This window comes from Schistocerca americana, chromosome X (assembly GCF_021461395.2).
Source record: "Schistocerca americana isolate TAMUIC-IGC-003095 chromosome X, iqSchAmer2.1, whole genome shotgun sequence".
NCBI lineage: Eukaryota > Metazoa > Arthropoda > Insecta > Orthoptera > Acrididae > Schistocerca > Schistocerca americana.
The window spans coordinates 168,780,407-168,806,789 of record NC_060130.1 but is presented as its reverse complement, the minus strand read 5'-3'; the positions used below and the strand labels follow the sequence as shown (position 1 = coordinate 168,806,789).

Here is a 26,383-nt window from a genome sequence, read left to right as displayed (position 1 = left end):
CTCAGCAAACTGCTCAATGGTTTCAAAGCTTTGCACAATAACCACATATATTTGCTGCCATGACAAATTCTGTTGCCATTATTATGAATTACCTTATGTATCTATTGCATATCCAAAATATGTGTGTGTTATTAGCTTCGGAAACTTGTTCTTTTGAATAACATAGTACACTCGAGTAAAACCAGGAGCGCTGGCAGTCACGCCACGCCTCCTGTCCATGTGGAGGTGGAATCACGTGACCGGCCTGTGGCCGTTGTGGAGGGGAGACTGCAAATTCCGTGTGAAACTTGAGTCTTGCGACAGGAAGTAACTACTCGACAGAGAAAGAGAGAGGGAGAGCATGTGTTTTGACAGGAATTTCTCTGGTATCAAATATCAAAGGATTACTACCACCTGATGTTGTATCAGTACCTTTGCGTCTGCAATATCTTTAAATATATACCGTCTATGCTCACCATCATGGAAACCACGAAGGAAAGCAATAGCGCATTAAAAAAAGCTGTAGTATCTTCACTGGCTACAGAACAGACGTTATGATTTATTATTACTGATCTTTTCAGCTATATATCGAACATAATGCATCTTAATCGATGGTGTTCCATCAATCTGGCATTGCACATTCGAGTCATGGTGCTTGAAGTGGGGCTCATAGTTTGAAATGTGTTCATCCCTTGTAAGGACAGATGTAGGGCAAAATGCAGTCTTGTGCGTAAACATATATATCTCCAAAAATATTACAGCTAAAATAGTAAAACTTGGGTCTACTATGTACAACATAATGCTTGATATTCTGTGCAATTTTTGTTTGAAAATGCGCATCGACATACATTTCATAAGGATCTGAATGGTAACCATTGTTTCTATAATGTACCTTTTCTCATGAATTAATCAAGCAATATGTGGCAGGGGGCTTTTGCTGCCGGGCAATTCAAAACGACACCCAGCTGGTGCAAGAGTGGACGTATCATAAATTTTCTCGGACGTTATACACCTGTAGACATTACGCTGCTTCAACGTCACATTATAGCAGATCCAGTTGAACCCTTGCATAGCTATATTGTGTAGCTATACACCTGTAAATATTACGCTGCTTCATCGTCACATTATAGCAGAACCAGTTGAAACTTTGTATAGCTATATTGTGTAGCTGTTCATGAAATGAATCTATAAAACTTTTACGTAGAGGTACTGCGGCTCATGTTCGACATATCGCCAGACGTTTGTGGGACGTGATCAAATACTACACACGTAAAAAAATTACGTATGTCTAGTTGTAAGGGGAGGATAGATTTGACGAGGTGAATTGTGATTTCAATGCATTGAAGTGTGTATTTGACTGTAAAAGGCGATAGATTCATTTCGTAAACAGCTGTGCAATATAGCAGTGCAAGGGTTCAACCGGATCTGCTACAATGTACAAACAAGACGGGCAATGCAGTTTTAACAAAATGGATACACAGAATGTCCCCTCATTGGCTCCCCTAAACAGATACTCACGTGTCCTTTGTTACACTATCAACTACGATGTTGATTACAATATAACAATCTATATCGGTGATGTCTTTCCCACTCCTTTGCGCATGGGAGCCCTGTTGATTATCACATAGTGCTGGACGCTTATGCTTTACAGCACTTGTTTGAGAGCGTCTTGCAGGATGCAGCACGTTCTGGAAGCACTAACTGGAAGCGTGAGAAAATTTCCTAGAACTAAGGAGAATCCAGACACCTAGCCACTGTGAGTATGGACATAGCCTACCACAATTTTTTCTCGTGCTATACACATATAAACGATAACTGCACTGCTTGTCTCAAATGTGTATATGTTGCAGTGTAAAATTATTATGGCCTGTGTTAGAATATGTACAAAGAAAATGACTACTTTAATAGTAATGGAGCTGAAGATCTGAAGTTTGAAATTGCGGTTTCAGTGCATCGTTAGCCATAAGGGGGATGAAATATTTTTCGTGGAAAATTATGTCCAGTCACAATAATGCTATAGATATTAATATTTCAAGAGCCACAGTCGTCAGGATAAGGTACACTCCTGGAAATTGAAATAAGAACACCGTAAATTCATTGTCCCAGGAAGGGGAAACTTTATTAACACATTCCTGGGGTCAGATACATCACATGATCACACTGACAGAACCACAGGCACATAGACACAGGCAACAGAGCATGCACAATGTCGGCACTAGTACAGTGTATATCCACCTTTCGCAGCAATGCAGGCTGCTATTCTCCCATGGAGACGATCGTAGAGATGCTGGATGTAGTCCTGTGGAACGGCTTGCCATGCCATTTCCAGCTGGCGCCTCAGTTGGACCAACGTTCGTGCTGGACGTGCAGACCGCGTGAGACGACGCTTCATCCAGTCCCAAACATGCTCAATGGGGGACAGATCCGGAGATCTTGCTGGCCAGGGTAGTTGACTTACACCTTCTAGAGCACGTTGGGTGGCACGGGATACATGCGGACGTGCATTGTCCTGTTGGAACAGCAAGTTCCCTTGCCGGTCTAGGAATGGTAGAACGATGGGTTCGATGACGGTTTGGATGTACCGTGCACTATTCAGTGTCCCCTCGACGATCACCAGTGGTGTACGGCCAGTGTAGGAGATCGCTCCCCACACCATGATGCCGGGTGTTGGCCCTGCGAGCCTCGGTCGTATGCAGTCCTGATTGTGGCGCTCACCTGCACGGCGCCAAACACGCATACGACCATCATTGGCACCAAAGCAGAAGCGACTCTCATCGCTGAAGACGACACGTCTCCATTCGTCCCTCCATTCACGCCTGTCGCGACACCACTGGAGGTGGGCTGCACGATGTTGGGGCGTGAGCGGAAGACGGCCTAACGGTGTGTGGGACCGTAGCCCAGCTTCATGGAGACGGTTGCGAATGGTCCTCGCCGATACCCCAGGAGTAACAGTGTCCCTAATTTGCTGGGAAGTGGCGGTGGGGTCCCCTACGGCACTGCGTAGGATCCTACGGTCTTGGCGTGCATCCGTGCGTCGCTGCGGTCCGGTCCCAGGTCGACGGGCACATGCACCTTCCGCCAACCACTGGCGACAACATCGATGTACTGTGGAGACCTCACGCCCCACGTGTTGAGCAATTCGGCGGTACGTCCACCCGGCCTCCCGCATGCCCACTATACGCCCTCGCTCAAAGTCCGTCAACTGCACATACGGTTCACGTTCACGCTGTCGCGGCATGCTACCAGTGTTAAAGACTGCGATGGAGCTCCGTATGCCGCGGCAAACTGGCTGACACTGACGGCGGCGGTGCACAAATGCTGCGCAGCTAGCGCCATTCGACGGCCAACACCGCGGTTCCTGGTGTGTCCGCTGTGCCGTGCGTGTGATCATTGCTTGTACAGCCCTCTCGCAGTGTCCGGAGCAAGTATGGTGGGTCTGACACACCGGTGTCAATGTGTTCTTTTTTCCATTTCCAGGAGTGTATTTCCAATACTACGCTCATTGTAGAATGTCACCAGGTTGAAGCTACGATCGTAATATTTAATTGTAATTACACTGATAAATATGTGGCTAGTTTCCTAGGACGATTCGGCATGACATACGGGTGCATGGCAGAGGTAGCTGGTGACTGGAACGAACTGACATTTCTGGCTTAATGTAGGAGCCGCTGCTGACCCGCCTGAACTTTACAGGCAATGTACAAGCTTGCAGCTGACCTAACAGTGTCGCCCTTTTGGTGGGTGAATAGCAAACTAATGCTCAGTATGTGTTGTGCAGCCTTTGCGATTCCATATGTTGTGAGTATTCTCCGATTTTTATGTGGAAAAGTTTAGAAGGTTTAATATGGAGAGTGCTTGCACTGGACAATTATTCCCTCCCACATAAATTGACCGGCTAACTGCTTGTACTGCCATTATACACATTTCCCATCTTTATTTGACTGATAGAACATCAATTGTGGTGTGTTGTTTGCATCTACACTCATGCTCATAAATTAAGGATAATTGCAGAATGTGGTGCCACACAACCTGGCACTTCACAAAACTGGCGCTAATAGCATAGACATATAGGGAACACACGATACAGTCCGCAGCTCGTGGTCGTGTGGTAGCGTTCCTGCTTCCCACGCCCGGGTTCCCGGGTTCGATTCCCGGCGGGGTGAGGGATTGTCTCTGCCTCGTGATGTCTGGGTGTTGTGTGCTGTCCTTAGGTTAGTTAGGTTTAAGTAGTTCTAAGTTCTAGGGGACTGGTGACCATAGATGTTGAGTCCCATAGTGCTCAGAGCCATTTGAGCCATTTGAACACACGACACAGATCTGTAATTCCACGGTATTGGTGATAAGTTGAGAAAACCGTCTCTAAAAACATGTGCTACAAAACGCCACTGTTTCCTGCGCATGTACCCTGACATCAGTATGTGATATGATCACCATGTACACGTACACAGGCCGCACAATGGGTTGGCATACTCTGGATCAGGTGATCGAGCAGCTGCTGGGGTATAGCCTCCCATTCTTGCACCAGTGCCTGTCGGAGCTCCTGAAGTGTTGTAGGGGTTTGAAGATGTGCAGCGATACGTTGGCCGAGAGCATCCCAGACGTGCTCGATGGGGTTTAGGTCTAGAGTACAGGGAGGCCACTCCATTTGCCTGATATCTTCTGTTTCAACGTATTCAACCATGATGGCAGCTTGGTTGGGCCATGCATTATCATCCATCAGGAGGAAGGTGGGACCTACTGCACCCCTGAAAAGGTGGACATACTGGTGCAAAATGACGTCTCAATACACCTGACCTGTTAGAGTTCCTCTGTCAAAGACATACAGGGGTGTACATGCACCAATCATAATAACACCCCCACACCATCAAACCATGACCTTCATACAGGTCCTTTTCAATTACATTGAGGGGTTGGTATCTGGTTCCTGATTCACACCAGATGAAAACCCGGCGAGAATCTCTGTTCAGACTATACCTGGACTCGTCCGTGAACATAACCTGGGACCACCGTTCCAATGACCAAGTTCTGTGTTCATGACACGAGGCTTTATGGGCTCTCCTGTAACCAGGGGTCAGTGGAATGCACCTTGCAGGTCTCCGGGCGAATAAACCATGTCTCTTCAGTCGTCTGTAGACTAAGTGTCTGGAGACAACTGTTCCAGTGGCTGCAGTAAGGTCCCTAGCCAGGCTGCCTGCAGTACTCCGTGGCCGTCTGCGGGCACTGATGGTGAGATATTGGTCTTCTTGTGGTGTTGTACTCTGTAGACGTCCTGTACTGTAGTGCCTGGACACGTTTCCTGTCTGCTGGTATCGTTGCCAAATCTTGAGATCACGCTTTGTGGCACACGAAGGGCCCGTGCTACAACCTGCTGTGTTTCACCAGTCTCCCTAGTATTCTACCCCTCATAACGTCATCAATATGGGTTCTTTGAGCCATTTTCAACACACAGTCACCATTAGCACGTCTGAAAACGCTGCACACTTACTCGCTGCACCGTACTCTGGCATGCACCAACACACCTCTGTGTATGTGGACTGCTGCCAGGGCCACCGTGTGATGACCGCAGGTCAAATGCACCGCATGGTTATACCCCGAGGTGATTTAAACCCGGAAACCGCCCACCAGAGCGTTGTTTCACAATGTATCAGCATTATCTTAATTTATGAGCAGGAGTGTAGATGGTAAAAAACAGGTAGAAGAGACGTTTTCTGGTTCTCTAGACATGAGAAACGCATACGATTACGAATATTAAAGCCTTAGTTGACTTTGTAAGGAACAAGGATGATCTGGAGTCTGTTATATAAGAGACATCAGTATCGTTAAAAATTATGAGTGGAACTACCAGTTTCCTCTATCTTCCAGTTTTCACGTGAATATCTTCACAGACGGGATAATTTTCTGGTTACTAAGAAGTTTTCTGCACATTGCACATAATAACCTCGCTAAGGTTTCGGGTTTCTAGTGATGTAATTACCACTTCCGCTTTCAGAACTACACTGTTCAAGCGATCAGTAGCATACTGCGATATGGTTGATATCGAGAAAAATCGCGTAAATGGTATGATATCCTGTTAAACCACGTGAAAATACATGAAATTCCGGAAATTATGACTTACTACTCAATGACTTCAGCATAAAAGTGTCATACATACATCCCTTTTTCGCGTGTAAAATCGGATATTGCAGCTGATATCGCTTTCGAGATCGATACATTAATTCGTGATGAAGGAAGCGTTTATCATCGCTAGAGCTCATAAAGTACATGTTCTTGTAATCCTAGAGTCTGGAGATAATCGCAACTCATTGCACAAACCATGGCAGCAAGCAGGCCGACCGGAAACAGTACCGTTAGCGGACGCCTTTGTGATGGGGCAGCTGGCTCAGCACTTGCACACCAGGTTGGAGACGGCTGCTGTCCGCGGAGGGCGCTCTGACCGCACATCAGGCCAGCGTGGTGGGGGCCGTTGCTTCACGACCGTTGACCGCAATGGATGACGGCCGACCTCGTGGGGAATATCTACTGCTGCGATGATATATGGCCACGCTGGATTAGCCGAGCGGTCTAAGGCACTGCAGTCGTGGACTGTGCGGCTGGTCCCGGCGGAGGTTCTAGTCCTCCCTCGGGCATTGGTGTATGTGTTTGTGCTTAGGGTAATTTAGGTTAAGTAGTGTGTAAGCTTAGGGACTGATGACCTTAGCAGTTGAGTCCCATAAGCTTTCACACACATTTGAACATTTGATTATATATGGTGTATGTGCTTATGTTTTTTCGCATCTGTCTATCTTCGCAGTATACGTGTGGTGGTCAATAGCTTTATACAGGAACCAGAAGTGAGGTTTCTGTATGGTGCAGGATACGAACTGAATTTACTACAACGGTATGCTATGGTGGTACAATCGTTCATGTTGATATAGCCTGATTGAAGATCAGTTTAACGCTGTAAAATTCGACCGCTCCTCGTCAACAGCAGAGCAGTGCAATTGACCAAGTGTCTGAGGCGATATTTTCCATATTTCATGATCTGGTGACCACTTTTGCAAGATCTAATTGTCAGTGCAATCTGAGTGCTGTAAGTTTTACGATCCATACTAAATAGTTTTCCACTGAAATTTCTTTAATTTGTCCATCTGGAGAAAGCAGTGGACAGTGTTCCCACTCCTGCAGCAGCAATTGGGTGGGGAAATTCAATAGCAACCAATCGAAATGCTCCATTCACAGGATGTTCAATGGCATCATACAGTCACAAGACTTCCTTTGTGGAGACATAGGCGTCTCTACAGACAGGTTCCAACAAGACTGGGGCAAAGCAAGGTATCTACAGAAAGTTTTGTGACGTCAGAGAGTCACGTGATGTCTTCTTTGTTCAAGTGTTCAGAGGCAAGTCCAGGCATACCAGCCTCCTCTGGTGTCAGACAGTTGGGATGCTCTCCCTCACCCGCTATTATGGCTTTAGAACATCTCCAATCCAGCATTTGGAGAACATCGAAAGTTCACTGAAAATTCCAGCATCTTTCTCGTCTGAAGGACAGTGCTTCGAATTCTAGCAGAACCTTTTGGATACCCATCTGCTGTGTGTCTATGTTTTTTCCAAGATCCGTTGTGTGTTTCGAAATATGTCTTGAACTATTAGACATGTAATTGTTCTGATTTTTTCGTCTGTGGTTAGACACTAGTGCACTTCGAAAAGTGTGGAAAATAAAAAATAAGTGCCTTGACATCCCTGACTCCAGCAGCAAATATAAGCTAAGCCCACTCAGCATTTCCTTGCATGATCAGAATAAATTGTGCCTCAACTGTTTAAATCATCTATACTGCCTTGTCACCCACAAATTGTAGAAATAAACAGCATTCCGTACACAGTAGTCAGTTTCCTGACAAATTCTATAAATAAACTAATTCCAAACACTACCTTGTATCCCTTGAACTGTTAAAATAAACAATGTTACACACATTGCCTTGTCTACCAGTAATTTTCTTAAACAATATTCCATACATTGTAATTGCTTTTCCATTAGATTCTTTAAGTAAATGAAGTATATTGCATTCACTGCATTGTGCCCCATAAATTGTTTAAATACATAATATTCAACACATTGTCTTGTCTACTAGTATTTGTTCAAACAATATTCCATACACTTGAACCCATTTCCTGCCAAATGGCCAATCAACTGACTCTTTTTCCCGCCAATTTCCAGGTAGGGAAGTGAAGAGAGAGCACTGGGGGATTTGCCAGAGTGTTAGGGTTTAATTAATTGAAGAATTTAATTAATTAGCCAATAAAATTGATAGAGTAGGAGTGAGCTATTCAAATAACTCAGGCCTGGAAGTGTATTTGTATTGGGAAGGGAAATTCCCAGAGGGGTGGAGGAGAAGCAGTGGGAGCGAGTGGGGTGGGGGGATGGGGAAGGGTGGGTGGTTCTTGGAAGGACGGATTATTCCCAGGACGTCATTATCGAATTAGCAGAACGATAGGTTAAGGACCTGTCAATCGAAAGAGAACAACAGATTTGCCTCTGAACGTATGCTTGCCCCTGAATCTATGCGACTTGCACTAACAAAAGGCGCTAGAACATAGTGTGCACCACTGCTATCATTCATAAATTTGGGGAGCAGACAAAATTTCAAAAGGCAAACAGCTAAAAGTCCAAATGTGCTGTTGAACATTAAGAAACTCCAAGAAGTGGCATCTGGAAACCCCTGCAGGTATGTGTCATGCAAGTCAATGTGTGAAAAATACTGGCCCCCTGGGAACTTTGCCAGCAAATCCTCTGGCCATGAAACTGAATATGAGTCTGTGACATGTTGCACATTGACTGGCAGTATAAAATCACCACAAAGGTGCATGGCACCATCTGGCATCTGATTCACCACCGAAGGGGTGGCCCACTGCCTTGACGAAATAGGAAAAATGATGCCAATTTCCTGCCAATGACGCAGCTCAGCACTGACATTGTTGCACAAGGTGAAGGGAATAGTAGGGGGGATGACAAAATTTAGGTTTCGCCAGCAACTTAAGGGAGATGTGGGCCTCGAAATTTTTTGCCCAGCTCAAGGTATTCTTAAACAATTGGTTGAACGATCGTAATAAGGAGCCGAATTGTGAAAGAGGACTGATTGAGACATTAAATGTACTTTGCAACTTTCTGGAAGTCAATAAACAGAATAGGCATGAAACCTAAAAATATTTCGCGCAAATGGTGAGTCTATTACTAACAATGTAAGTTACCATTCCACATTCTTATAACCTGCAGTGACAGATAATTGCCCCCTAAAAGGAATACACTGTTTACTGTAAGACACAATCTGATGCGATGGTTATCATAATGCAGAGTAACACAATAGCCAGCACTTTTCTAAGTTAATGAAGCTGACTAATAATCCTGTATCTACCTGAAATTGCATTGGTCACCTATTCACTTCCAGCGTTAGAAGAGGACATTGGGGTGATGCTTGTGGGCATTAAAGAGCACCTCTAAGCCTAGGGAAAACACTGGGGCCTCTCACGGCTGCCCCACAGCTCGTCCACTGTCACAAACAGTTGCCAAATGGCCTAATTTGTGACATACCCCACACATGGTATTGATGTGCAGGCAGCCCCTTCGAATATGCACCAAATGGCAATCGGAAAAGTTTCGCATGATGGCTCAATGAGCAAAACAGGTATGGAAGGGAAGTGACGTTAGGAATACGACAAACATCATGAGTGGGGATCATGAGACTTCGATTTAAGAATACCTGCTGACCCTGGCATGGGCAGCGCCATGACACTGCTGCACTCGAATTGTCCAGAGCGTCGTCACATGGCAGCTCAGTGGAAGGTAACTCTTTCTGCCTTACACCACAGGGCGCTAGGAGCTGTTTACCATGCATGTCGAACATTACCGCCTGCCAATTGTCAGAAAGTGCACCCCTTGCTGCTGCCGTAAGTACATGTGATTTAGCAATCCTAGCAACTCTGGCTAAAGATGGGTTGTACAAGGTCAATGTCCTAGTTTGGACCTATGGGTTTGGTATTAACCAGATAATCACGTCCTCGATGAGCGAGTCCACATACGAGGTAGCACCCTGGGTACACTCAAACCAACATTTCGTAAGAGACTTTGCAGGTCAGTGAACCATACCATGTGTGACTGCCCAGTATGCTTGTGGTGTTGGTTGAACAGTAACCATGCCACTACCACATGGGTTTGATAACCAAATTACTGCATGAGTAACTGACAGAAATCCTCAAAGTTAACTGGCTCAGGATAAGTAGGGGGCTTGAAATTCAAGATAATTTCATATAATCCCACACTGCTGAACATTAGCAAGGCAACCTTATCATCTGGATTGATGATATGCCTTACTTGGCGGTACGTTCTCAGCAGGTGCCTGGCACATTATCAGCATGGTGTGAGTGTGGAGCAATTCTGCAATCTGTATAACATGCATTCTGTATAACCTGCATCTGTTCCTGCTGCAGCTTTTGTTGCTGCTCCTAGAAGCACAAATGCTCCATTCAGCACTGAAAAAATGCCAGGTCCATGATGGCTACAATTTAACTCTAGAAAAAGAAGAGTGTTACACGTGTAAGAAAGTCTGATGTCGTCACTTTAGTATCCATACAAGGCGTGACAGAAGTGTGAACCATCACAGGCAGCTAGAACTATATGAGCTGATGGTGGCTCAACAACAAGCCGTGAGCTGAACCCCAGAAGAGGAAACAGAACTCGATTGGCGATTCAATCTACAGGGAAGTAGAGAGTCCAGACACTATGTACGGAGCAAGCACTGAAGAAGACATATATTGTGACCAGAACAACTGGCTGACAACTAAGCACACGAAAACAGAGCACTGCACGAGGTAGAGGCTTGGTGTGCAGGTGATGAAATCAGTATTAGAGCTGTCAGTCCAGTCCTATTGTTGCTGGCAGGTAAAAGCATCTGGGTCAGTGGCTCTGCCTTTCGCCCACACCCTCTGTTACAGCTTTGTGTACTATTCCACTACCATAATCAAGCCAGCTTCTCTGCATCGACCTGTATGTCTGCTGCTGGGAATACTAAACTTTCAGTAGTTTCTACATATATTCAGGAAGTTAGAGTTTCTGTTAGTTTTTTAATGGTGAAGGGCCTTTCCTTTTCTGTCTAGCCTAATTCAGCTTCCTTCAGTTTGGCAGTTCCACTTGTGGACTCACGAACTACGTTGTTTTGTTTTGCTGATGGCCAGTCTATGTATGTATGCCTTTTCCTGTGTGGAATTTTATGTTCAGTCAGTGATGCCAAAAGCCTATCCCCATGAGCGACCCATCACACAAAGAGCTGAAAAGATATCCTGTATTAGAACAAGGCCTTGAATTTGTAGAGTTCCTTGGTAGTTTTGAGACTTCACTTTATTCTCTGGAAGTTATTTGAGCTTGCAGGAGGTATAATGTGCCACCTACGACTGCAAAGAGATCTTGGAGGAATTATGTTTGAAGAGACACTACCAAAGAGTTCCTGCCTCAGGTGGGAAGACACCGGAAACGTACCAGGAGGATAGAGAGCTTGTTCAAGAGAAACAGTTTCCCTTCCTAAATGAGAAGCAGTTGCCATGATGGACTAACTTCCTTGTATCCAGTAGCGCAGTTCACACAAGACTGGGGGAAACTGAACTGCATGCACAAAGATCCACTGTGAAACGGGAACTCAGAGAGGAAAATGTTTTATACCATCTGGCATTCATATAGCTCCATGCGAATGTGGCTTGGAAAAACATAATTTTCACTGGTGAGAAGGTGTTTTCCAAGAGCAACGATGGTTTACGAGAAATTTAAAGGCCGCGAAAAATATGCATCATAAACAATGAGAAGTTTGTGCTTATCAGTTTCCTGCTGGAGTCGGATTTCTGCGAGAGAAGCAGGAATATTTCACTGAGTTGAGAGAACATCTGATAACAGACAATACGCCATACAATGAAAGATATGGTGCTTCCCTCAAAGCGAATACTTTACACTTAAGGAAAAAATGTAATGGGTGTACGGCATTATTGACTGAGAGACCCCATCTGGGGATGTTCAGGCACCTGGTGCATGTCGTTTTATTTCACTTCATTTCGGTTCAAATGGTTCAAATGGCTCTGAGCACTATGGGACTTAACATCTGAGGTCATCAGTCCCCTAGAACTTAGAACTACGTAAACCTAACTATCCTAAGGACATCACACACATCCATGCCCGAGTCAGGTTTCGAACCTGCGACCGTAGCGGTCGTGGGGTTTCAGACAAGCGCCTAGAACCGCTCGGTCACAACGGACGGCTCATTTCACCGACTTGCACTTCGATGATGAAGACATCAGACACACACACACACACACACACACACACACACACACACACACATACACACACAGTCCTGAGGCGAGAAAATCTGGACGCAGACAATGGAGAACATTTGAGCTGAGATAGCACGAAAACTCTTAGATAATTTGTGACTAAACCAACCATTTACATGCGACTCTCTTTGAGTCTGTATTACGGAAGCCTGAGAGGAAGTTGTCTCTTCTAGCAATTACATCCGACTATTCACAGATTCCGTGCTAATCCATTTGATTAAATTTAGAAACAGTGGGGGATTCTGGACAAGATATTAGAGCACTGAAAACATTTCATTTTCTTTCTTATTCTTTTGCTCAATTTTCTGTCAGTGAGAACCAGTCGAAGATCACTTAGGCAACAGAAAGGTATCAAACCCCAATAATAAAATATGGGTTATTTTTCCTTTAAGTTACCTTTTTAATTGACATAAATTTCTTTTAAATATATTTTCTAATATTATATTTCTCTTTACTTTGCTCTCTGTCTACATACTGAAAAAGTAATAAACCATTTTGAACTATTAAGGCTTTTTTGTTATATCAAATTCATCTTCCTCCTTTCCTCTATTGTTACCTTATGCATCCTCCCAAAAATATGTAAAACGTTTCTTCTAATATTTAGTTACCTTTAATTTCCATCTCCAATGAGCTACTGGCTGAGATTGGTTGGCAAGCTGGATGCCACCATTTGTATACAGCCATTGATGATTAGAATCCACTTTTGTCTCCTATCCTTGACTTGATGTGATGGTTTCCTATGACATCATGAGAACTTTTCTGATGTTTATGTTGGGAGAGTTACTTGAGCTTTGATCATAATACAACACACTGTAGAATACTACCTTTAGGGCAACAATAGGCTACACTAGCGTAGACAACTGTGGGTGCGGCAAGATGCCAAATAAACTAACTGTAGCTACAGCGCCGATTACCAAAAAATATGAATCTTAAAAATTTCAAGGAACTATGGAAACGTGTGGAACAAACTTCGACCATAAATATAACAGACTGACCCTGACGTTATTTTCGTGGCTCCAACATCTGTGGGCTGAAGGCACGTGAATGTTGGCAAAACATGGTTGTTTCGTGTTGCGCACAGCAGGATTCATTGTGCGTAAATTGTGCGTAATCAGTACATTGTGTAGAACGTGCAAATTCCTAATGTGGGGCAATAGACAGTGACATTGGACTAATCAGAAGAAAGAACGTGGGAGGTTTAGTTACGCCTTCTGCTGACGTTATTAAAATTTGGAAAGCAGCACAGCAAGCTTATCGGTTGCAGCAGGTGAAGGGAATGTTGCAAAAGAAAAGTGTTTCGCTTGTTCTTGTTTCATATGCTATGGCAGATGTTGATTGTAGTGTTTTTCAATCCATCAACGAACATATTATGGAGTTTGAGCCCACAGAAATGTTCTAATTAAGTCAATTTTATTTGAGTAGGGTATTTTAAAATTATAAATCACCATTTTGGAAAGACTGTGACAGAAAAATTCCAGAAAGATTGTGTGAGGAGTTTATACACAAAAACTGTGTTGTTTAAGGAACATTAAATATTCTATGCCTGATCCCTTTTACAGTACAGAGTTAATAATTGCCAACTTGATGTTATTTACTATTATTATTATTAATGTTTGAATCTTGATGGTCTACACAAAGTACAGACAGAGGTATAAGGAATTCTTTGCCTTTCTAAGTGCCCATACTGCATCCACTAAGCCTTTGGGCTTTACTTCTGTTTTCAGACCAATTGGATTCATTTGTTTTATGTAAACTTAGATATTCTTTTTCTCTTAACAGAATATATATTTATGTACTGTCTTTTTTTTATTTTTTATTTCTTCTAGGTCTGTATGTTGTGTTGTTAATTTGTTTGGGCCCTTATATTTATTAATAGATTTATTCTCTTGTCAGTGTCTTGTATATCTTTTTATCTGTTAAACTACGCTCTTAGAATATGGGCTTAAGAAATAAATCTGTTGGAAAATATTAAGAATCAACACGTATTTCTTTTCTTGTTATCTAGAGAAACTCAAACCCTCAAAAGTTGTTTCATGTAAAAGTTTAAACCAGTTTCTTGATTCTTAGTCAACTGTAGTTGGTTCAATGGATAGTGTTCACGTTGGTAAAATGCATCTACTATAGATACATAATAGCCACCAGGTAGTAAGGATTTGTCAGATGAGCTTGTAATACAAAATTCGGTAGGTTCTGAGTGAAGCAAGTACAGGTACATATATTTCATTCATATGCAACAGCTTCCAAAATTTGCTACGAAACTTAGTGAAAATGTGAGATTATACATGGTGCTGGTAGTTGCATATTTGTAAATATCATTAGAGTCGAGCATAAAAGTATTTATATTACCTCACTTGTTACTGCAATGGATAGTGTTCACGTTTGGCAAAAAACATCCACTACAGACACCAGGTACTAAGGATTTGTCACATGCACTTGTAATAAAAAACTCTGAATGCTGTTTGAATGAAGCAAGTACAGATATGTATATTTCATTCATATGCAACAGTTTCCAAAATTTGGTACAAAATTTCAGGAAAATGTGACACTGTGCATGGCACTGGCAGTTTATGAACTGTGCAGTTTATGAACTCTGCAGAAAACACACCTCACTTTTCAGTGTAAGAACAACTTTTCCTGTCTTTAAACGTTACTCCTAAGGTAAGCCTAAAATTCCTGTTAAAAAATTGAGTTTTTAAACTCTATTGTCTTCTGCTGCATTTGCAGTAAGCTATTCAGATTGGGCACAAACTGTATTGATAAACATTAATATGTAATTAAAGGGAAGTTTTATTTAATTTATACTCACCTGATTATTATTCAGAGGCAAAGAAAAATTTCCTTGTGATCCCTCACAGTGTCAGTGCAAAAGCAGATCGCTGTACAGGCGTTATTTTTCTAAAATAAGGGGCCCAATTCTTATTGTACTGAGAGTACACAAAATTTTTATGGGATGTGCTTTATTTTAAGCAGTAAGCTCACTGCTTTTGTTTTGGCAGATCAACTCTAGTCTGTTTGTGCCCTGGAAAATAGCTCTTCATCTGGATGAGTGTCAGTATAGTTTTGCAATTTAGGAGTGGAAAGCGTCCCTCAGATAGTTTTCTTAAAAAATTATATACTGTCACAGTTCATTATGAGAATTATTCTGCACTTTGCTTCCCCACAGAATGTCTTTCTAAACACAGAAGTTGACAACAGTGTTTTAACCTTGAAAAGAGTTTTCCTTCAAATTATTTTCATCAACTGTGAAGAATTACCTGTAAAAAATTAAAATCATTGCATAGGCTCTTGGAAATTTTCATTTATGACCTGCCCTGGTTAAATGTAGAGCTGCAATGACTCTCAGTTGAAAGTTTATAGGTGTTTCTTGAGTCATAATCGACAGCTTTTACTATGGTGCACAATATTCACTTTGATATATGCATTATTCATCTTGAGGTACTTAATAACCCACAGGTACCACGGATTTGTATATAGAAGTGAGATTATAATAAGGTAAGAGCAACTATAGTCGACACATTAAGGGGCTCCGGAAAGGCTCAAAATCATGAAAAGTTCAATTTTTACTTTTTTGCGTTTTCTGAATCTGCAGACTATTACCTTTTAATAGGTATATAATTTATTCAATTCCGAAGACTACAACTATTTTTAAATTTTTTTTGAAATGTGTTCTACATGGGCGTGACCCACTGTGGCGCTGTTAAACTGCTGCCAAATGGTGTTATTATTAACGTCCGTGTTCATCAGGTAAATTTTAGTGATGTGAGATAAAGTATGTGTTGTGGCTAACCTGTGATGGTTCAATATATATCGCTGGTGTGATTGTCGATTGTTTCACGTTTATTTACTCTGTCATTATCTCGAAAATATTCGTAATTAATTCTGTTTCTTGAGTCTCTGTTTTGTTGAAGTATAATAATGAGTAAAAGTAAAGTTATTAGAAATCCTCTGAAGGCTTTTAAGAAAAGGAGATATGTTGGAAAGCCAAAGGTATGTGTTATTACTGTAAACAATAAAGACAATAACCAAGTGAGTGAACCTAACCTCTCAAGTACACCTGCCCATAGCAGTCAAAGTGGGAAAGAAAATACTTCACAGAAGAAGCTTGGTTCAATGAGTGAAAACTATGAATGTTTTATGGGCGAATCGGATGTGAATGAAATATCTGATATGTCGGTTCTCAAAGGAATTTTTTCAAACTGTGTAAGATGTATTCATTGTAGTGAAGTTGGTCTGGAACTCTCCATAATAAAGCACGTAGAACTTGCTAGTGAAATACAACTGAAATGTGATAAGTGTTCATACATGACCACCTTTTGGAACAGTGTTGCAGTAACTGCAACTGAAGAAAATGGTAGCAAAATCTACGAACACAACAACGAGCGATACTTGCTTTAGACAAGGAACGCCTTCGGGCCGCAGACAGGGCTGTAAAGAGTCTAGAAATACAAGCAAGAATAAACAGGAAGAGGAACAAGAGGAAGCTGGAGGAGGAGTTTGCAGAGGATGAAGATAATCCATCCTATGGACCTGGAATGCACTAAAAAGTTAATCCAATCTTTGTCGCTCGATTCCCAAAACTTTTATTTTCTCATACTAATTACATGTTTTCTAAGGATCTTCCAAACATATTTGTTTCAAACTTTCAGTAAATGTTACACAGTACCTTCTGCATAATTTAACACAGCCTTTTTCCAAAAAACTTTATATTTTTGAATATATAAATAAAAAATTGCAAAAAAATGTTGTGAATTTTCATTACAATTGAAAAAAAATCATCTTTAATAACTGAACTTAAATTTTGTAAAATCCCTGTGTTAAGTTGTAACCCATATTCCAATAAATAATCTGTAAGAAGTTCAACTTCCTACCTCAAATACTTTGTGAGGAAAGATGTAATTTATAAGCGTTATTTTAACATTGCAAGTATAGGGCGTTCCGGAGCCCCTTAAGAGAATTTTTTCTACCTTCTAATACTATGGCCATACTATTAAATAATTGTAGGTTATAAAATTATTTTCTGAAAGTTCAAAGTCCTAACTTTCATCTAAAATATCATGTTTTTTTTAAGCTGATAGTTTAAACTTTGGTAAAAATAGTTTGAGCTGAACCTTTGAAGTGCACCTAAAATTGATACGCTAAAACGGACCTGCTCCTAAAGTCGACAATTTTGGCACCTTTAATTGACATAATTCCCATATCCCATTTTCAAAACGTGGCGAATCCAGTGTTTTAAGTTTCGACACAAGCTCCTCTTTTTTTTAAAAAAAAGAATTTGGTAGTTTATAGTAATTTCATCCCACTGCCCACCAGAGTGGCGTTTGATGTATTTGTTAGATTTTATAAATGATACTGTGAACAAATCCAGATCAAATGTAGTTCTGGCATTATTTTTCGCAAATGGAAAAGGAATTTTCGTTGGAAGCATTTGGCAGTCAATTGAGAAATGTGGGGAAAATACGATACAAAAATAGGATGGCAGACCGCTGATTTGAAATCCCGCCACATTTTGCCAACAGTCACGTGGTTTATGTTGGAGCCACACCAGCCCTCTAGCTTCTGCACAGCAAGGCCAGTCTTCTAGTATCTGTGGCCGAAGGGAACAAACGAGTCGATTGCTGTCTCTTGCTGGGGATACAAGAGAGGTCTTTATTTCGTTAGTATGTCAATTTATCAAAACTGAATTTGGAAACCACAGTGCTTGCTCAAGCACATTTGGGTATGGAAAAACTGCAAGAATAAGTTATGTTTCTGTGTGTGGGTGTTGAATTACATCACCAGTATCCGACATCTGGAGGCGACTGTTGTGATTTAGAGTAAAAGCGTTTGACTTGACAGTGATCGGTAGTTTTGTTCTTCAAAGTCTTCAAGGGACAGAAGATGGCGTAACTAAGCGAAGGCAGCCTTCACAACAAATAACTAGCTAAAGGAGTTAGTGGCCATTATGGCGCTCTTTAAAATGGGAATAAATCACAATGTTTTGTTCGGATTTTTTTGTTTTGATGAAATCTCTGATGACACTGTAGGATACAATTAGGGGATTAAGCGATGTATATTTCTATTTCATTTTACGGTTTCCCAATTACTTTTTCATGTTTGTTTTCCAGTTAAGTGCAGATAAGTTGGTGAGCTGCTTCTGTAGACAAGTAAATGTGCTCAATGCATTAACAAATCCATACAACAGTCTACAGGCTTTATGTTTGTTCTGGGACATGTAGAGCGCCTCAAGGACTGAGATCAAACAATGAGCACTAACTTACGTTGTAAACTGACACATAACATATCAGTCTGTTCTAGCAATTGCTCCTTGATGATTCTTGTATAAATACTATTATGGCCTAGAGAAGTTAATATCGAACCGTCAGGTAATAACTCCTGAAAAAGCTGCACTGGCTGTGAGGCATTACTTTGCAAAAATGTCCCACACTTAACTAGATAAGCCTCTTATTGCTATTTCTATCTATTTCTGTCATAAGTGTACCACAAATTGAACAGTTTATTCATAAGAACATTTTTGCTTTTATCAGCAATGATCGTTTTGTAATCACTACGGGAAGAAGTAATTTGCGTTCTCCTTACTGTTGTAGACTGAGTGACAGTTTTAATTTAGAATGGCTCATTGAAGACAATGTTATCAGCCTAGTGTGTTCCTTTTTACACTCCCTGCTTCAGTCTCTGTATGTCATTGCAGTGTGTTTCTTGGGTAATTGCGCATTGCTTCATTGTACAATTCACTTGTATGGCCTGAGGCTTTTTATTACTTGTAGCTTACGGAACTTCTATATGATGTTCACGTTTTGCACATCGATACTATGTTAGTCTCTTCTCAGTTGCGTTCCTCTCTTTTGGGAGTAGTGCCAATATTGCTCTCAAGCAATATCCGTTTTAAGTCTATAAAGATCAAAATGTGTGTTAAGCGCCCATAATGATTACGCTTCAACGAGAGTAAATCACGTCTGGCGAATGAGATTTCAGTTTGCAGTATGCTTAAGAAATAAAAGCAATAATGATTGTGACAGCATTGATTTACGGTTTTCAGCTTACAGTCAGTGTATCTGAGTGCTACTGCTATCTACGTTCTGGACCCTAGGCCAGTTACAGGAATCAGAGTAAAAGTCATTGGTTAATAAATACTGTTGATATTTCGGCCCTGGCTCAACTCAGCAGCCCACCCTTGAGATGTAGGCTACATTCTGCACTCCCAAGCACACACAGGGAAACCATCACCAGTGTAAAGATATTATTCCTGTGGTTAGTAAAGCTGGCAACATCACATAAAATGTTTGGCAACCCTATGATCATCAAGTTACTTCCTAAAATGGCACAGAGTTATCCTGCTAAGTTCACTTGATATTTTCTTGTCAGTTTTATTAAATAATCTGAATGATTTTCAAGTAAGGTGCGCCAATGATTTTCAAGTAAGGTGTGACATCAGGTTATCAGATTTGTGATTTTAACTCCAGGAAGACCCTTCTATGGAGAAAATAAAACTACTCTCGTCTTTTCGACCGCAAATTATCTATGTTAGCTATTAGTATGGCAACGACAGAAGATGGGCCAGTTATTATGGGTAGTCAGATGGATTTTCCATTAAAACCCAACTTTTCGTCCCCATCTGTGGAGGACACTTTCAGGGGGGGTCATAGTTTCTGATTGTCAGTTTCACACCCTGGCTCGCTACTGAGTCAATCAGACAGCAGCGAGCCACCATGTGAATCGGGCATTCAAAGAAACTACGACCCCCCTTGAAAATGTGCTCTGCAGCTGGGGACGAAACGTTGGGTTTTAATGGAAAATACATTCAAGCACTGCATAATAGGCCAGAGTATTTTATTAATTATGATATTTACATGTCACAGAGGGTGGACCACAGCATTTGAATAGAGATCAACATAAACATCATTTCCACACTTTTTATTGCTCATGAAAACCACACATTGCATGTTGTACTACCATACAGCGGGACCTTCAGACGTGGTGTTCCAGATCGCTGTACACACCTCCCGAGGAGATCACGAATGTAAAATTAAGGAGATTTGAGCGCGCGCGGAGGCTTTCCGGCAGACGTTCTTCCCGCGAACCATACGCGACTGGAACAGGAAAGGGAGGTAATGACAGTGGCACGTAAACTGCCCTCCACCACACACCGTTGGGTGGCTTGCGGAGTATAAATGTAGATTTAGATGTAGATGTACCTCTAATACCCAGTAGCATGTCCTCTTGCATTGATGCATTCCTGTATTCGTCGCGGCATACTATCCACAAGTTCATCAAGGCACTGTTGGTCCTGATTGTTCCACTCCTCAAGAGCTATTCGGCGTAGGTCCCTCAGAGTGGTTGGTGGGTCACGTCGTCCTTATCAGCCCTTTTCAATTCATCCCAGGAATGTTCGATAGGGTTCAGGTCTGGAGAACATGCTGGCCACTCTAGTCGAGCGATGTCGTCATACTGAAGGAAGTCATTCACAAGATGTGCACGATGGGGGCTCGAGTTGCCGTCCATGAACACGAATGCCTCGCCAATATGCTGCCGATATGGTTGCACTATCGGTCGGAGGATGGTATTCACGTATCGTACAGCCGTTACGGCGCCTTCCATGACCACCAGCGGCGTATGTCGGGCTTTCATGATACCACCCCAAAACAGCAGGGAATCTCCACCTTGCTGTACTCACTGGACGGTGTGTCGAAAGCGTTCAGCCTGACCGGGTTGCTTCCAAACACGTGTCCAACGATTGTCTGGTTGAAGGCATATGCAACACTCATCGGTGAAGAGAACGTGATGCCAATCCTGAGTGGTCCATTCGGCATGTTGATGGGCCCATCTGTACTGCGCTGGTTGGTGTCGTGGTTGCAAAGATGGACCTCACCATGGACGTCGGGAGTGAAGTTGCGCTACATGCAGCCTATTGCGCACAGTTCGAGTCGTAACACGACGTCCTGTGACAGCACGAAAAGCATTATTCAACATGGTGGCGTTGCTGTCAGGGTTCCTCCTAGCCATACTCCATAGGTAGCGGTCATCCACTGCAGTAGTAGCCCTTGGGCGGCCTGAGGGAGGCATGTTATCGACAGTTCCTGTCTCTCTGTATCTCCTCCATGTCCAAACAACGTCGCTTTGGTTCACTCCGAGGCGCCTGGACACTTCCCTTGTTGAGAGGTTTTCCCGGCACAAATGCGGTTGTGTTCGAACTGCGGTATTGACCATCTAGGCATGGTTGAACTACAGACAACACGATCTGTGTACCTCCTTCCTGGTGGAATGACTGGAACCAATCGGCTGTCTGACCCCCTCCGTCTAATAGGCGCTGCTCATGCATGGTTGTTTATATCTTTGGGCGGGTTTAGTGACATTTCCGAACAGTAAAGTGACTTGTGTCTGTGATACAATATCGACAGTCAACGTCTATCTTCATAAGTTCTGGGAACCAGGGTGATGTAAACCTTTTTTTGATGTGTGTACATTTATTGTTATTCAAGTGATCACATACTGAACAGAAGCAGTTGTACTGTGGATATTCTCTTATAGATCTCCCAAATCATTAGTAATTAGTATACATTTTGTGTCATTTGGCATCTTATTGGATAGTTTAATTCCCATGTAGCATGTACCTCTCTGATACAAAGTTGTATTGGCTGGGAGTAAGTGTATGTTACCGTTTTAATCTAGAGTTGTGATTACATAAGTCACAATTTTTGCTAATACTATTGTCATTTCGAATTAGGTATTTAATTCATTAGTGTGTCTGTAGTATATAGTCACAATAATGGTAGCACTTTCAGTGTTTTCAGTATCAGCTTATGTGACTATCTAGCTTTGCTCCCTCTCTAATCCTTTACTTAGTTTATTCAGTACATTTTAAAACTGAAGATGAAAAGCTTATGAACTTCCTGAATTACATACTTGTCAGCATTTTTCTGCTTCAGCCAACAATATTTAAAATTTCCTGTGAATATATAATCTGGTTAAATACTGAGTCATACTGAACATTTGGTTACATCGGTAGACAATTTCGTCTATAACACATGGAGACTTTGTTATGATGACGATAAAGAACAGTTTCAGACCATCACACTCAGCGTGTGGACACATTGTAAATTATGTGCCTAGACGTAATCTAATGTTGTGTTAAGTAAATATCGTTCTTAGTTTCAGCTAAATCGTCTGACAGAGAGATTTAGCTGAATGCTTAACAGTAGGTAAAGGAAGTCGTTTTATTTGAACCCATGTGAACCCATAAAGTGTTTGGTATGACATAAACCCGTCAAAATACTCGGAACCTACTGTAGAGGTAGAATAATGCCTTCGAGATAGGTCCTGGGAACATCAACCAGTATCCTTATATTATTGCTCATCAGCCTCTGCTTTACTAAAAAATTGTGGGTAATATAACATAACGGAATGACAAATAGATATCGAGGCTAGCAGCCCCAAGGTTGGAATCTCCATGCAAGTACGGTACCTCATAAAGTCACTAAGAAGAAGAAAAACGTTAATGGAATGGTTTTAGACTATGTGAGAATGGAACAGATAAAACACCTAGGTACCTAATGAGTTCATTGCATCTGTTAGTTTTTCTATGTTTATTTGATCTAAGTGTCAGAAGAATTCCGAAACTGCATCATAGACGGTTTGTTCCTTTCGCATCTCATGGTCGTACTGACGAGCATCACTGCAGCGCCAGTGCAGTAAGATATGTAGACTCACTACATGGGGAAGTTATGCACGTTTAGAAAAAAAATTTATCAGTAAACCCAGCTCAATTAGTAGCTCTTGAGTATTAGGGAAATAGTTTAGTCAAAGGTCGCCACCGTCGCCTTGACCTGCAAAACGAGGATAAAAACGGTGCCACACCTATAATATTGTCAGTTCTGTAGCAACCTCCTTACACTACGTTAATTTCCAAATTCATCCCACTGAACCGAAAACATGCATCACTAAAATCTGAACAAAGAAAAATTCTCAATGGCATTTTCAAAGCAAGAAAGATCCGATACGTTCGGAGGAGAGTCACTTAATTGGCAGACCCATTGTGCAGGATCGAAGTAGGATCTAGTGTCTAATAACACCATCGTGCGACCTTCGTGTTACTTTTCGCAATACATGCGTAAATAATGAGTATGAAGTCGGTATAATCTCACTTTCAAAGGAGGAGAACAGCAGAAATAGCTTCCAAAATTGCAATAAATGTATGAGTTGAAGATGTAACTAACTGCTGCTTTAATATGTTTGCTAGATGAGCATCGTGACAACAAAGTCATCTGTCAGTGCCTTTCGAAGTCCCGGTTCCCCATTTTTGGTGCGGCCACACACCTGATGAGCAGCGCTCCTGAGAGAGAGTAGAGTAACTTTGGTTGCTCACATAATTGTAACCTTTGAAATTCTAGTGGGACGCGCATGGGTTTTGAATGTGTGTTGTGTTCAGTGTTGTGTGTTTGGGAAACAGCTGTATGTCGTTTGGAAGTTGGTATACGTTACCTGTGTACATCAGTGAAAAGAGGATGTTCTTGATACCCATTTACTATTAAATTAATACAGTTACAGAGCGTTTTGTACATTTTAATTTCAAATTTGGAGTGTTCTGTCGGCATGTAAAAATCAACACACAGAAGACCAGAATACTTTCGTTATTAACAATGGAGTTCGCCAAACGTGAAATGGAGAAATATGGATGGAAGGAAGGTACGTAACGTTCAAATCCTTGTTATAGAACACGAAAAATCAAATGCTTTTGTGATATGCTATTATATGTGAGTGGTTAGATTTGGTTATCATTGTCGCTTTCTGTAAATGTAGCAAACACCAATGTATTACGTCACACATTTTCACTAATTCTGTAAGCTGATAAACGAGAAACTATGTCATCGCCGTTACAAGTGAAGCCACATTTACTGTGATGTGTATTATTTACACATATTATAACTACACTATGAAAAAATGCAAGGCGAGGGCGCTATTTAAAATGAGTTTTTCCAAAATTGTAGCATATTTTCATGTCATGCTATGTACACAATGTCAATCATGAAATGGAAAATCACTGAGGGCCTAACCAATTTGTCCTGGACACTAAGTAGTTCCTTTCACACAATGTTTAAGGGCCACACACATTTAACTTCCGATCACTAGATCATAACATGGAATCACAGTTTTAATAATTTCAACTGCATCTACACAGTGACATGTAAACTCTACCTGTGTATGGAAGCGATCGTTTCACATGTTATGTGACAAATGTTGTGACGTCTAAAGGATGCCATTAGAATTTATTTTACTCTGACCCCAACAATTTTATACCAGAATAATTTCCTGTTTGTGTTTACTGATTCTCAGTAGACTATAAACTCTGGTATCGTACTGCAATTGCTCTAATGTGCCACTGTTTTGCAGATATCAGTTTTCTCAGTCACAGTTTCGGAAAGATTTAGGCTTATTCGTTTTTAACTTGGTTGGTACACAGCTAATATTGTTTGTTTTGCGTCTTTGGGATTGTCTTGGTAATGGACTCGTGAATTGGGTTTCTCTTGCTTCTCATGATGTATTATTTATTTATTTTGTTTGATATTCCAGTCTTATTCATATGTACCACTATCAGCATGATTAATATTGGGAATAGTATTATTTTTCTGCTCTGAATGATTGTCGAATTAGGGCAATAGAAGAATCAACTAGCTAATTACAATCATCACAGGTGCAGCTTAAATTAGTTCTTTCTTTCCATAATTAATTCCAGTTGTGTATCACATTGTTGAATTAAATACTATAATCCATCAGGTTGCATCATGTAGCAGGCCGTAATTTTATCGTTAAAAGGTGATCTGCCAAACCCTTGTAAGCCCGAAGGGAAAACATTCATATAGCTACATTTGTGAGTAACTCATGTGACAAACAAATGCACAGTTTGTCTGCTGTAGCTTTCTCTAAATGTTGACTCTAAGGTAGACAGTCCGACTTTGCACATGGTTCTCATGTGCTCAAGTTATATGTATTATAATGAAGCTGTATGGTGTTTTACCTTTCACACATTTCAGGTTTTGACAAAATGTCTTACAACTGCCTACTATGTGGTAAGATGTCATTACTAATTTATTGATGATTACCAAATTTATTGATGTACTACCTAATGATGATCTAAGAGCATAATTAGAAATAAATAAAAACTCCGGTAGCAGCTGTAGTGGTTATAATTACATTGCTTTTAGAATACTTAACAGCTCTTGAGCAGGGAGTAGGGACAAAGAGTAACTGAACCTTACAAAACTAAGACTGGGATATATTTTTGAAGATTTTGTCCAGGCAGTTAATTACTTCAATTTGCTAATCGTTTATTTATGTGAAAAAGTAGTTGCACTGTGGTCTGAATCGCACATGTAAATGTGAACCTATATGTCTGATTCACAAGGGGATGCTCAAAGATTTTGAAACTATGTGCATGGTGAACATTTGGCTGAGTCATTGCAGTACTTCCTCATTTCCAGTGCTACAATTTTTCTTTCTGACTACATCTTTTCATTGACCTACACTGTTGGATAGAATCCTTTCTGAAACCTAGCTCACTTTTAGGAAGTCAATTCTGGCTTCTCCCACTTTGTTTCATAATTTTACACCACTTGTTATGGTTAACTGATGTTCGGTTCCCATATCTGGGTTTGACCTCCACCTTTTCAAAAAATTTTACATTTTGTGTGGGCCATGTCGTGAAGGTCATCCAACGGAGCCAGTCCATGTGGATATTGTGAGGTACTCATACAATGATGGCAGTATCAATGCCTGGCCCATGCCGAGTAGTAGTGCCTGTCCATTGTGGGGGGCACTGGGACCAGGCATGATCACTAATGAAGCAAACAACCGAATAAAACAAGTCATTTAAAAAAAAAAAAAAAAAAAAAAAAAAAAAAAAAAAATCAGGCTGTTACCGTCCGACTCAATCTATACCTCAGGCTAAGCTACAGATCAATCTGTCATTACAACCAGTTTTTTCCCCACATTCGTTGGCTTCACCAGTTAACAACAGAATTGTGAATATATGCACCAAAAGGTGATGTAACACAAGCCAACAGC

The 26,383-nt window shown here is 41.4% G+C and overlaps 1 protein-coding gene across 1 annotated transcript in view; it reads left to right on the top strand.

Moving 5' to 3' along the window:
- The first annotated feature begins 23,688 nt into the window (after positions 1-23,688).
- Positions 23,689-26,383, top strand: part of LOC124555580 (G patch domain-containing protein 4-like) — a 53,125-nt gene continuing 50,430 nt past the window's right edge. Inside the window, exon 1 of the mRNA XM_047129544.1 lies at positions 23,689-24,007. Within this exon, the coding sequence (XP_046985500.1) occupies positions 23,962-24,007 (46 nt within the window). The 5' untranslated portion in view covers positions 23,689-23,961. The remainder of the gene's footprint in view (positions 24,008-26,383) is intronic.